Source organism: Maniola hyperantus, chromosome 1, assembly GCF_902806685.2.
Source record: "Maniola hyperantus chromosome 1, iAphHyp1.2, whole genome shotgun sequence".
Lineage (NCBI taxonomy): Eukaryota > Metazoa > Arthropoda > Insecta > Lepidoptera > Nymphalidae > Maniola > Maniola hyperantus.
Window position 1 is genome coordinate 10,338,672 of NC_048536.1, and position 12,906 is coordinate 10,351,577.

The 12,906-nt window shown below is 36.0% G+C and overlaps 2 protein-coding genes across 8 annotated transcripts in view; both read left to right on the top strand.

The window, feature by feature from the left end:
* Window positions 1-12,906, top strand: part of CadN (neural cadherin) — a 452,548-nt gene that overhangs the window by 5,414 nt on the left and 434,228 nt on the right. The gene's annotated exons all lie outside the window — the stretch shown is intronic.
* Window positions 8,836-10,199, top strand: LOC138402420 (uncharacterized). The gene has a single exon (XM_069498928.1). It carries the CDS (start codon window positions 8,836-8,838, stop codon window positions 10,186-10,188), a length of 1,353 nt encoding a protein of 450 aa, XP_069355029.1. The 3' UTR covers window positions 10,189-10,199.

The window sequence follows — 12,906 nt, forward strand, 5'->3', positions numbered from 1 at the left end:
ATTAAAGTTCTTTCACTAATAAAAGCAAGAAAGAGCTATACTTTGGTATACTAGGTATAATAGTTAATATATCTATTCCGGTTTATAAAGCAAATCCAAATTTAATATTCTTGAAGAGATAAATACAGATAGGCACCTAAGTACAACAATAAATCAGATTAATAGATTAGCTTTTCAATTTGACTTTATAAAGATACTTTATAACTTCTTCATGAATTGAAAGAAAAGTTCCCAAGTAAAAGTATTAAGAAATGTTACTACATTTTACAATTTACGATTTACTTGCCTACTCATTTATAAGCCTGGCAGCGTAGCACGAGACAAAACACAGGTGCGCGTGGAATCCCCATTAGTTATCTAAGCAAAAACGTAGTTGCGTGAAAGATGCGACAGGTTGCCACCAGACCAGGCTGAATGCGTTGATAATCGTGGACCTGTCGCACGGCCCCAGGCCTATCTTGTCGATTTTACACGCCCGCGCCGTGATGGTCGCGCGCTGCGACTCCAATCTATTCCTCCTTCTTTATCTAGCCTTTTTGCATTGTTATGGTATAAAAACTTAGTATGGAAAATGTGCTTTGGAAGGAATGACACTTGGTGTTTGTTATTATAAATTATTCTAAAGCACCTACATATTTGATAAGAAAACACATACATATTTATACCCTAAAAATATTACCCTACTTCTGGTGCAGTCACGTTAAAACTTCGTGTACCTAGGTAGTTGCGCTTAATTATTGCTTCCTATTAGCATAATAACACAAGGATTGGGTTAATAAAGCATAATATAACTTGCGACCAGAGCAGATCTTACTACACGGCTACCCAGAAAACAAGTGTAATGTTTTCGGGGTTCATGTATAGTCCGCGACAGGTCATGGCAATCGGGATATGATGCGGGGGGACGCCCCGCACACCCGCACGTCACCCGCGCTCGCCCGCACCGAGTTAGCGCGGGGGCGTTCCCTTCCCGATTGTCATTTCAACCTGTCGCGTACCTACGTATAATTATGTGAGTTTTTTGTTCCACCATAAGTTCTAAATGTATGAAATTTGGATGTAGGTATGCGGTATCGTTAGAATCCTTACATCATCCTGAGTGACACAGGCTATAAATTAAAAAAAATCAATACACAGAACAGTCGTGCTTTTAATTTTTTTAATTAAGTTGACTTGTTTATTGTAATGTTTTGTGGGAGCATAAATACGAAAATCTGCATCACATAATATCTATATGTAAATAGTTTGATATTTAAACTGAACTAGTGATCGTGTGTCTTGTGGCTTTAGTCTCAGTTAACACACGCTAGTTAAATCGATGATTGAGTAAGCTGGAAACTACCAGCTAGCTAGAGCGTCATGACGTTAGATTGCAATTTAAATATCCGGGTCTCAATTTTGGTCAGGTGACGAATTTCACACTTTTAGAATAGGGTGCTTTAGATGTAACGAATTCCTATGATAAAAACTAGAAATTAACTTAAATTGAGTTCATCAATGTAAAATGAATTTTAAAACACTTCAAGACTTCATTAGTGGTGTACCGGAAAAATCAGTTATATTTTAGTATCAGCTATGGCATGTGATTGTGATCCCAATTTTTTTTAGGTGAAGATGCTAGGTATTTCCTGCTAGGCTATCCTGTTACAACAACACCTTATATTATGTAGCATAGAATAATTATGTGCCCCTGGTCATCAGCTCGTCCTTGAACTCTCAACTTAAATGATAAAGACCTAAATATGTAATAAAAACCGGCCAAGTGCGAGTCAGGCTCGCGCAACGAGGGTTCCGTACTACAGTCGTATTTTTTCAACATTTTGTACGATAATTCAAAAACTAACTAACTTCAAAAACTAAACAAAATCCATAAAAAGAATTAAAAACCTGATTTAGAATGCACAGGTAAATCCCTTTCATCTTACTTCGAAAATTGAAAATACTAATTTTTAGTTCATAACCACAATTTAATTATTTTTGTGCGATGTAACAACAAATTCACGGTTTTCAGATTTTTCCCCTAATATCTGCTATAAGACCTACCAAGCTGCCAAATTTCATGACTCTAGGTCAACGGGAAGTACCCTGTAGGTTTTATGATAGCCCGACAGACAGACAGACAGACAGACAGACAAAGACAAACAAAGTGATCCCATAATAAGGGTTCCGTTTTTCTTTTGAGGTACGGAACCCTAAAAATTCAAGATTGACACCAAAATTGTCAATATAATAACTATAGGTTTAGGTATTATAGGTATAATATTATAAGTAATTGAAATTCCATTGATGAACATAGCTGAGATAATAGTGAATGAGGAGCAACGGACCGGGCCTCGCAAAACATTTACGGTCCGTTTGGTCAGCGTTTGTTTGTTCGAGTTACGCTGCACGCATTCATTCAATCAATGGCAATGGGTGCGGGCGTCGGTCGCACAACAATCGGCGCACTGGCCAATTCCCCTCATTGTGTCCACTCGCCACAATTACATACGCTTACTTCCTATGAACGACCCCACGAGTCACACATGATCTGAGCACATCTGTTGGCACATTTTTACATTTTTATATCACTACCCCATCACTACCTTCACTACCTCACTACCTCATATTATAAAAGCAAAAGTGTGTTTGTTTGTTGGTTTGTTGGTTTGTCCTTCAATCAAGTCGCAACGGAGCAACCGATCGATGTAATTTTTGTATGGTTATAGTTAATGACCTGGAGAGTGACATTGGCTACTTTTTATCCCGGAAAATCAAAGATTTCCCACGGGGTTTTAAAAACCTAAATCCACACGAATGAAGTCGCGGGCATCAGCTAGTATCTAAATATATAAAAGGAAAAGCTGACTGACTGATTTATCAATGCACACCCAAAGTGCCCAAACTACTGGACGGATCGGGCTAAAATTTGGCATGCAGATAGCTATTATGACGTACGAATCCGCTAAGAAAGGATTTTTGAAAATTCAATCCCTAAGGGTGTAAACTAGGGTTTGGTTTGTGTAGTCCACGCGGACGAAGTCGCGGGCATAAGCTTGTCGTTAGATAATATGAGTAGGTATTAGTGTTTGATAATTTGAGTGTAGCCAGGGCGTGTCAGCTGATTTATTTAAGCGTAGTTTCTGCGTGGTAAGCACCTACCTAACCTACCTATTTATATTATGATCTTGAAGTTTATTTTCTCTTAGCAAACATCTAATGGAGTAACTCGTGCGAAAGTCGACGCGTTGCTGAGTCTCTACACCCTATAGGTACATACTAGGAATAGGTCAAGACATGAGTGTTTACTGAGCACTTGTAAATTGTTCCGGAGTTGAAGTATGCCATTATGCTGTGTGTTTTAGAACCCATATTACAACATGTTTTGTATCCACAAAGAGCATAGGGCGCGGAAGAGCGCGGGGTCAAAGTAGGTCGTATTTATACAAGTAATTAAAAAAAACTCAAAAACTGCATTTTGTAAAATTTTTCCCATGTTTGGGCTCCCGCACTGTTTCAAAATACAAATATTATATAAGCACGCGGTACATAATAATCATTATGCAATTATTATAATGGTATAACCACGCGCAACATTGTTTTAAGTGACATAATTTACTTATCTAAAATATAAATTCATAATAATCCATAGATCCGTGCTCTACCAGTTTATGCGAGCATAAGTCATGCAGATTGAGGAAGTCGAATCCTAAGTTTAGTTGTTAGGTATTTTTTAATCTCAGAATACAGAATAAACTCTGTATTCTGAGTTTTTTTTAATGTTAAACACAAATTAATCCTTATTGTTGCGAAGAACGTTAATATTAATTTCAATGATAAATTACTTTCTTTCTGAACGTGCGATAATAAAACGTAGCTCACACCACAGACAGAATAGTAGTGGTGCTACACTATATTTACGAGTATAATTTGTAGTGATTGATAGATCGTGGCTGAATAAAATCGTGAAGTATAAGCAACGAATCTAAGATAAAAGCTTGCGGCGAAGCAATATGGTAGTCGTGACTCGTGACTTACGCGTGAAGCAAGAGCATCTTATGTAGGTAATTATTAGATCTAACATGTTGTAATGTAAACAGAACACGCACTGGAGCGTGAGCGGCGATCCAGCCTCTGATGCATCTGTAGGCTTTCACTCTGATTGTGATTTGATTGCGGTCATTTACTCGTCTTCCTAAACCGCGAGTTAATCTGCCCTTTGCACACATGTACTTACCTATAGGTTTATACTTATTTAGGACTGGGATTGCTGAATTTATTTACCTTTCGTTTGTTGTTAAATGTGATCAGTTATATTAAGATATTATTTTATTTGTGCACGTACTTATTTACTTAGATACTTGTAAAACAATTTTTTTGGCTCTTATGTGCTAACACTAGAAAGACAAATGTGCGAAACTACGACAGTAAAAGTTTTGTTGTTAACTATAATAATTTTATTGATTTACTCGCATTGCTATTATTTCGTAAAGTTCTCTGATAAAAACAAATCTATGGTTGCTTATGCTTTAACAGTAATTTGAATGAGCTTGATTTGTTATTCGTTGTAATAAAATCAAGGTGCATACCCAAGTACTTAGTCAGTAACTAACATTCCAGCAAGCCATGTGTTATTAGGTCTTGCATGCGCTGCACTTCATAACTCATTGTTCACTCAGGAAAGCTACTCGAGGGCCCTTATAGCTCAATTGGTATTTAGAATTCACAGTACACGCATGAAGCTCTCCCCCAGTCTCAAATTCTCCTGCTTGCGTGGTAATACGAGCTAAATCAGACTCAAGACTGCCTAATTGCCTTAGAAGTATTCGAATAGCTCTCAAAAGCATGCTGTGCATACAAGTAGCTATAGTTATACACTTTTCCCTACGTAGCGCAACGAAGAGCACTAAGAAATTACTTTCGTTAACTATGTTTTAGATGATTATAATCTTGATGCGAGTTTAACGCGTACTGGATGACAAAATAATGATAGCCTTTTAAGTCTTATGACTTATTCATTTATCTGTACGACTTACGAGTGTTTATTTAACATTATATTGATTATCTTTTTGGTTTGATTTAGACTTGGGGTTTACATTAAGTATGTCTACTCAAAAATGGTGTAATTAAAAGGAATGTGAAAAACGCCTCTAAAATCATGCCTAACTATATGTAGGTACGTAATATATATGTACGTATTAACTATTCATTTAGGTATATATAGGTATTCATCTAAGTCCCATTAAGTTGAAGAAGTTTGTTTGTAAATGGTTCATGAAAAGTAACACTCTTTTAAAGTAAGTACCTAACTAATTTTCACTAGAATTTCTAATTTTTGCCCTTGATTTACCCAAAACAAGTGATTGCATTATAAATAAGAGATATTGCATGCAGTAGGTAAAGTGTAGTTATTGCTTTTCGTGTGTAATTTATTAGCATGAGAATGCAGAATTACGAGGAAAATGTTCTTCATTGAGATTTACTGCAGCTTTGGGAAAAGGTGCAATTGTTAGGGTTTTCACCCTTGGGAAATATGTTGAGGGTTCTAAAACTATTGCTATAATGGCAAGCTTGGACATTCTATCAAATTAAAATCCTCATAATAAGGATGGACTGTTTATCAGACCCAAACACAACACAGAGTAATTATTATTTAAAATTAATTATTATAAAAGCACTGCTTTACGTCCAGTAAACGAAAGACAAGTCTTTCGTTTACTGGACTGTGAATTAGATATGGAAATTAATCATAAGCACTAGGTACTTATTAGCCCACATGCTGCCATTGTGTAATAATGGTGCTTTATAGTGGAAAAAAAGATTGTATCATCTGTTGGTGTTTAGGTACTTTCTTTAACTATTATAAATATGATTGTTCCTTCGTTTTAATTCCTGTTATGTAGTCATTTACTGTTTAAGTAGGTTAACATCTTTAATGATCAACCATTATCTCTTAAGTTGAGATGATTTTAAAAACAACGGGATTTGATATTTGTGTCGTGCTTTAACTATTTGGCCGATTCGTGCTCGGTAGGTAATTATTTTACAATTATTATTCTGATAAGTGGTGGCGAAAGCTGATGAGAACTCGACACGGTTTGTGGTCTTCAAGCTGAATCACAGAGCAGGAAGGGATTTTTATTTTAACTTACGTAGTTTGATAAAGGTAGAAACTGGTCGTTCGGAAAGAAATCACGACGGTAAAATATCTCTAGCATGCTACTAATAAAATAGTAATTGGTTTTTAATACTAGAATGGGGCCGATTCCCTTGTACACAAACTCTAATCTAAACTAAATTAACAGGTCTAAATCTAGTGCTATCCTTTTCTGCAAGCAACTTCATGAAAGGGATAGCAATTATTTAGACGAGTCATTTTAGTTTAGTTTAAGATTGTGTACAATGGAATAAGCCACAATATTAGAACATTATTTTGGACCAAAATCGTATGCAGGAGCGAATAGTAATAAACACATTGCCATATCTGTTTATTTGTACAGTTGAAAGTTTCGGATGTTTAATTGACTTAAAGTGAAACTCTGTCGCAACTCGTAACTATTTGTAATTTCCAACAAGCGGACTTTAGTTGATAGTTATTTGATTTGAAGTCTATTCGTAGATGGCTGCACAGTTTCACTAATTTTGCTATTCGCTACCGTATGTATATGAAAAAGCGATAGGTACTGAAACTAGGGACTCTGACTTATCAATATCAATAATGTACTTACAAACTTATGTATTTAAGGTTTTAGATCAATAATTCCTAAACTTATAGTCAGCTAAATATGCCTAGAAGAGATCTCAGTTTAAAGATGTTATTCCCGTCCGTGTACGCAAACCTAGCAATTTATAGTGCGAACAAGCGTAACACTTGTATGTAAGCAGATTGACTCAGCGTAGTACCTACCTATAACCTACACTCCGTAGTCCGTACACTCCGTCTACTTGATTGATAGATCGTTAATAAATTTTCAACACACTTGCAGTAGATATTATTAATCTGAGAGAGTGTTACGTCACAAATCCGTGCTTTTAAAATTATTTTTTCATTAAAGCAGCATTTTAAAAGTTCTTTTGAATATTGAATTATTCAATTTTTTTACTTAGCTATTTAATTGGTAAATAGGTAATTCGAAGCACTATGTAGATTATTTTTATTTAGGCGGTCAAATACGAATTTAACCAAGTAAATAGTCATGAGTACCTTACTCGCACGTCGATTGCAGTGTAGTGATAATTAACTATTTACGTGAACTTTATACTAAAGTAAGTAAGGATTTCCAATAGGAGGAAAAAGAATATGCAACCTACGCTATGCCGACGATACAGTTCTCATTACCACCACTTTGGAGGACATGAAAGAACTTTTACAAAAACTATAGAAGCAGAAAGTATGGATTTGGGTTTGACCATTAACAGGAGTAAGACCAAGTTGATTGTAGTTGACCGCGCTGGTAAGCTGTCGAACAGTAATATAATACCATCTGTGGATGTCGTGGAGAATAACATCTACCTTGGATCCCAAAATTTGCTATGATGGCAGTTGTGTGCCAGAGATAAAGAGACGCATTGCGATGGCGAAAAATGCCATGACAGGATTAATTGGGATTTGGAAAAACAGAGGCATATCACTCAAAACCAAGACCCGAGACGGGTTCCCAATTTTTATGTATGGAGTAGAGACATGGACTATCAAAGCAAGAGAAAGGCAAAGAATAGATGCGTTCGAAATGTGGTGGTAGAGGCGGATGCTACGGATTCCGTGGACTGCCAAGCGCACAAACGTGTCTATCCTTTCGCAACTCGGAATCACTGCTCGACTCTCCTCCATATTATGTTACCAACGACTGCTCTCATATTTCGGCCACATCATATGGCGGGAGGACGACAGCTTAGAAAGGCTAATAGTGACAGGCAACACTGAGGGTAAAAGGACAGCTCGCGCTGTTGATGGCGAGTGCAGTGAATATAAAATCCAGTTGTGTTAAAAATTATTAAAAATAGTAATTCAACTAAAATACAGTGGTTGTCTATTCTTGAGTGCTAATAGTGATTACAAATAGTGAAATACGAAATCATCAGTGAAAATATATTGCTATTAAAGACTTTTAACAAACATTTTTTCAAAACACCCTCAAAATTTAAATTATAAAAAAAAGTTTTACATTTTTGTGTGTTATTACAGAAAAAGTATCAGTGAAAATATGCATAAGGATTTACTAATTTAAGCATAATATATTACAAATTATTTTCAAAACACCCTCAAGTTGTTAAATGATAAAAGACAACGTTTTTGTTGCTTTTATTACAAAGTATCTACGACAAAAAGCAATAATAGACTGAAGCAGATTAAAGTAGTCAAGATTTCCCCGATTTATTAATACGATCTGTTTATATCCTGCAATTTACACGAAACAAGTGACCGCCGTCGTCTTTGCCTGGCAAGCATCACACGCCCGTCTACTCACATACTTATAGAAGAATCCCTGTGATATACCTACTAGAGACATTAAAATATTCTTTAAATTAACTATCAGATATAAGATGTATAAATATTACTATAAAATAAAAATGTCGTAATAGGAACAAAAACTTTTAGATTAATTTGTGACATAGGTACCGTAGTAGGTACTTCGATTTATCTTTTGTGACAACTTTGCTGGCAAGTTGACATTAGGTAGCTCCTTAAACTACCTAATTATTACACAAACATTTAATAGTTAACTATTTAAGCGCGTATATACATACGGCATCTGACATTTATTGTTATACTTACTGTTACGGCATAATTTACCGTATATTTGTTTTGTAATAAGCTCAGGGAATTGACTAAGAGATAAAATATAAGTTGATAAAATGGTTAAACCATTATTAACCACTAGTGCAAATGGCACTGGGAAAACAAAATCGGCGCTGAGCGGACCATCCACGTCACAGACAATTAAATCAAAAGAATCAGAACCCTTTAAGAAAGGTTCCTCTAAAGTGGGACAAACACCAGAAGACGTAACTCGTGAGAAGTCAGTTTTGGTAAGAACAGGAGATTTAGATTCTCTAGCAAATGAAGCAAATAATTTATATCAGGAGGCAACATTACAATTGGAGCAATCTGCGAATTTAAAAACAACAATTAGGGACACAGTAATGAACAACTTAGGCAAATTATATAACATTGTCTTAACATTAGATGATTCAAGAAAAAAGTTGCAAACTGAAAAAGCCAAAAAAGGAACAGACAAAAATAAAACTATTAGTGAAGAGTTAAATGAAGATATTAAAGAAATTTTAACCTGTATCAAAGAACAGAAAGAAACAGTTGAACAAACAAAAAAGGACGTTAACACTATAAGAGATAGGATGGAAAGACTAAATGAAGAGCAACGAAGCCAAAATCGAACAGATAACATCACATACGCAGAAATAGCAGCAAAAACAAAGACAATGAATACAAAAGCCATGCGTTCTATTGTAGTGTCATCGTCAGACTCGAAAGATAAAGGAGAAGAAGTGGTAAATAAAATAAGGACAGCGGTAAATGCAAAAGAAACAGGTATAAGAGTGGATAGTTTCCGTAAAGCAAAAGATCAGAAAGTTGTCATAGGGTGCTGTTCAAAGGAAGAACTGGGCAAAATTGCCGAAAAAATCAAAGCATCAAAATCAGAGCTAGTAGTAGAGGAGAGGAGCAATAAGGATCCACTAGTAATCCTCAGAGATGTTCTGAAGATAAACAGTGACGAAGACGTAGTTAAAGCGTTGAAAACACAAAACAGACATTTATTCAACGATATACAGGATGTTGACTACAGAACATCAGTTAAATATAGGAGAAAGACCAGAAACCCGCACACAAATCATATAGTGCTACAAGTGTCGCCAAAAATCTGGCAAAAACTTACGACTGAAGGTAAAGTACATGTAGATCTGCAGAGATTAATAGTAAAAGACCAAACTCCTTTGGTTCAATGCTCGCGGTGTCTAGAGTATGGCCACGGGCGAAGACTTTGTAAAGAAGCAACGGAATTGTGTAGCCACTGTGCGGGACCTCATATGCGGGCAAATTGCCCTGCATGGTTATCGGGAGACTCACCGACATGTAGAAATTGCATGTTAGCTAAAAACGAAAAGTCCGACCATAATTGTTTCGATGAATGCTGCCCGGTGAGAAGAAAATGGGATTCCATTGCCAGATCAAGTGTGGCATATTGCTAAGGGTGACACTAGTGAAAACAGTACAATAGAAGTAGAAGTAGAAAGTAATACCATATACTCAATAATACAAGTGAATTTACATAGGAAGAAACTCGCTACGGAAGAATTATTAATAGAGGCCCAAAAACAGAAAATAAGCTTTGCCTTAGTCCAGGAGCCCTATATAGGAGCTACCGGAGAACTAAAACAATATATGGGAACTAGAATTATACAATGTACACGGAACAGAACAAAACCAATAAAGTCAGCTATAATTGTTTTTAATGAAGCAATAAGTATAACCGAAAGCCCCCAATTAACCACAGAAAACGTAGCAGTTGCAAATCTAAAAACAGATTCATGGATGATTGATGTTATTTCTGTATATTTTGAGGACAGTCAACCAATAGAACCTTACCTGGAACAGATTAAAAACATTAAAAGTAAATTAAAAGGCAATAATATCCTACTCGGAGGAGATGTTAATGCGTGGAGCCCATGGTGGGGAAGTGACAAGCAAAATCACAGAGGGGAAGCGTTAATAGGTGTACTTAATGAAATAGAAATGCACATACTAAATGAAGGTACAACCCCTACATTTTATACAATAAGAAATAACGTTATTTTTAAGAGCAATGTAGATATTACTGTTTGTTCACAGGGGATGATAGAAATGATACATGATTGGAAAGTAGATGAAGGCATGATAAATTCAGATCATAACACAATTACATTCTCTCTGAAATTAAAGAAACATAGTGAAACTAGGAAAACTAATACAACACGAAAATATAACACAAAAAAAGCAAAGTGGATAAAGTTTAAGGAAGAAATTATGAGATCAATACAAGAAAAAAGTATAAATAATAGTGAAATTGAAAAAATTAATACTATAGAAGAATTACGAGATTTAATAAATACTTATATAAATGTAATAGATAATGCTTGTAAAAAATCAATACCAGAATATAAGCCTAAAATTAAAATTAATCTACCGTGGTGGACTAAAGAACTTGAAGAAATGAGACAGGATGTGAAAACTAAAAAGAGGAGAATTTCATGTGCAGCGGCTACACGAAGGCAACACGTAGTGGATGAATACTTGCAAGCAAAAGAGAGATATGAAACAGAAGCAAGGATAAGACAAACAGAAAGTTGGAAGCAATTTTGTACAAAACAAGATCGAGAAAGCATGTGGGACAGTATTTATAGAGTAATTCGTAAGACTTGTAAACGACGAGAAGATATACCATTAATAAAAGATGGAATAACACTCGGTCCCAAAGAATCGGCAGAGCTCCTAGCGAACACCTTCTTCCCAGAGGATGATGAACAAAGTGACATGCCAGAACATAAAATAAAAAGAAAAAAAGCGGAAGAATTTTGTAGAGAAATAAACGATGATACACAGGATCCCCCATTTACAATCGTAGAACTGATAAGTGCGGTGAATAGTTTTAATCCCAGAAAAGCCCCAGGGCTGGATGGATTCACGGCAGATATCTGCACAGCAGCGATTAACGTGGATAAAGAAACTTTTCTGTGTATCCTTAACAAATGCTTAGAACTATCTTATTTTCCACAACAGTGGAAAGAGGCAGCAATTCTCGTAATAAGAAAACCGGGTAAAAGCGATTATAATGAGCCAAAATCTTATAGACCTATAGGTTTATTGTCTGTTCTAGGTAAGATTCTTGAAAAGATGTTTATTAGAAGAATAAGGTGGCATATGTTGCCCAAAGCCAATACGAGGCAATATGGATTCGTGCCACAGCGAAGTACGGAGGACTCCCTCTATGACTTAGTACAACATATTAGAGAAAATCTTAATAAGAAACTAATCAGCGTGATCGTATCACTAGACATAGAGGGAGCCTTCGATAATGCTTGGTGGCCGGCTATTAAAGTACAACTGGCTGAAAAACGATGTCCTCAAAATCTGAGAAAACTAGCACAGAGTTATATGGAAAATAGAAAGGTTATTGTGCGATACTCCGATACCGAATATAAGAAGGACGCAACAAAAGGATGTGTTCAAGGATCTATAAGTGGCCTAACGCTGTGGAATATCTTACTCGACCCATTAATTGACAGCTTCGACGAAAGAATTGTTCATTGCCAAGCATTTGCCGATGATATCGTTCTGGTAATTTCCGGAGATTCAATAAGTCAAATAGAAGAAAAAGCTGAAAGAGTTCTTCAACTTGCTTATGAGTGGGGATGTGCTAATAAATTACGATTTGCACCTCATAAAACTAATGCTATGCTAGTCACAAGGAAACGTAAAGTCGACAACCCACGCATAAGCATGGGAGGAACTCAAATACAGATCGTCAACGAAATAAAAATACTCGGACTTACGATTGATCATAAATTAACATTTAATAGTCATATCCAAAACATTTGTAAGAAAGCCATAAATATCTATACGCCATTAGCTCGGACAGCAAAAACACAGTGGGGACTGAATCCGGAAATTATCAGAACGATATACAAAGCAGTAATTGAACCAATAATAATGTACTCATCCAGCACATGGGCGCCGGCTGCAGAAAAAATTACAACGCAAAAGAAATTACGTACTGTGCAAAGAGGATTCGCACAAAAAATATGTAAATCCTATCGCACAGTGTCTTATAACGCAGCAGTGGTTCTGGCCGGACTCATTCCATTGGATGCAAGAGTCAGAGAAGCTGCGCAGCTTTACGAGGCGAAAAGAGGGAGACCACCGTCGATATT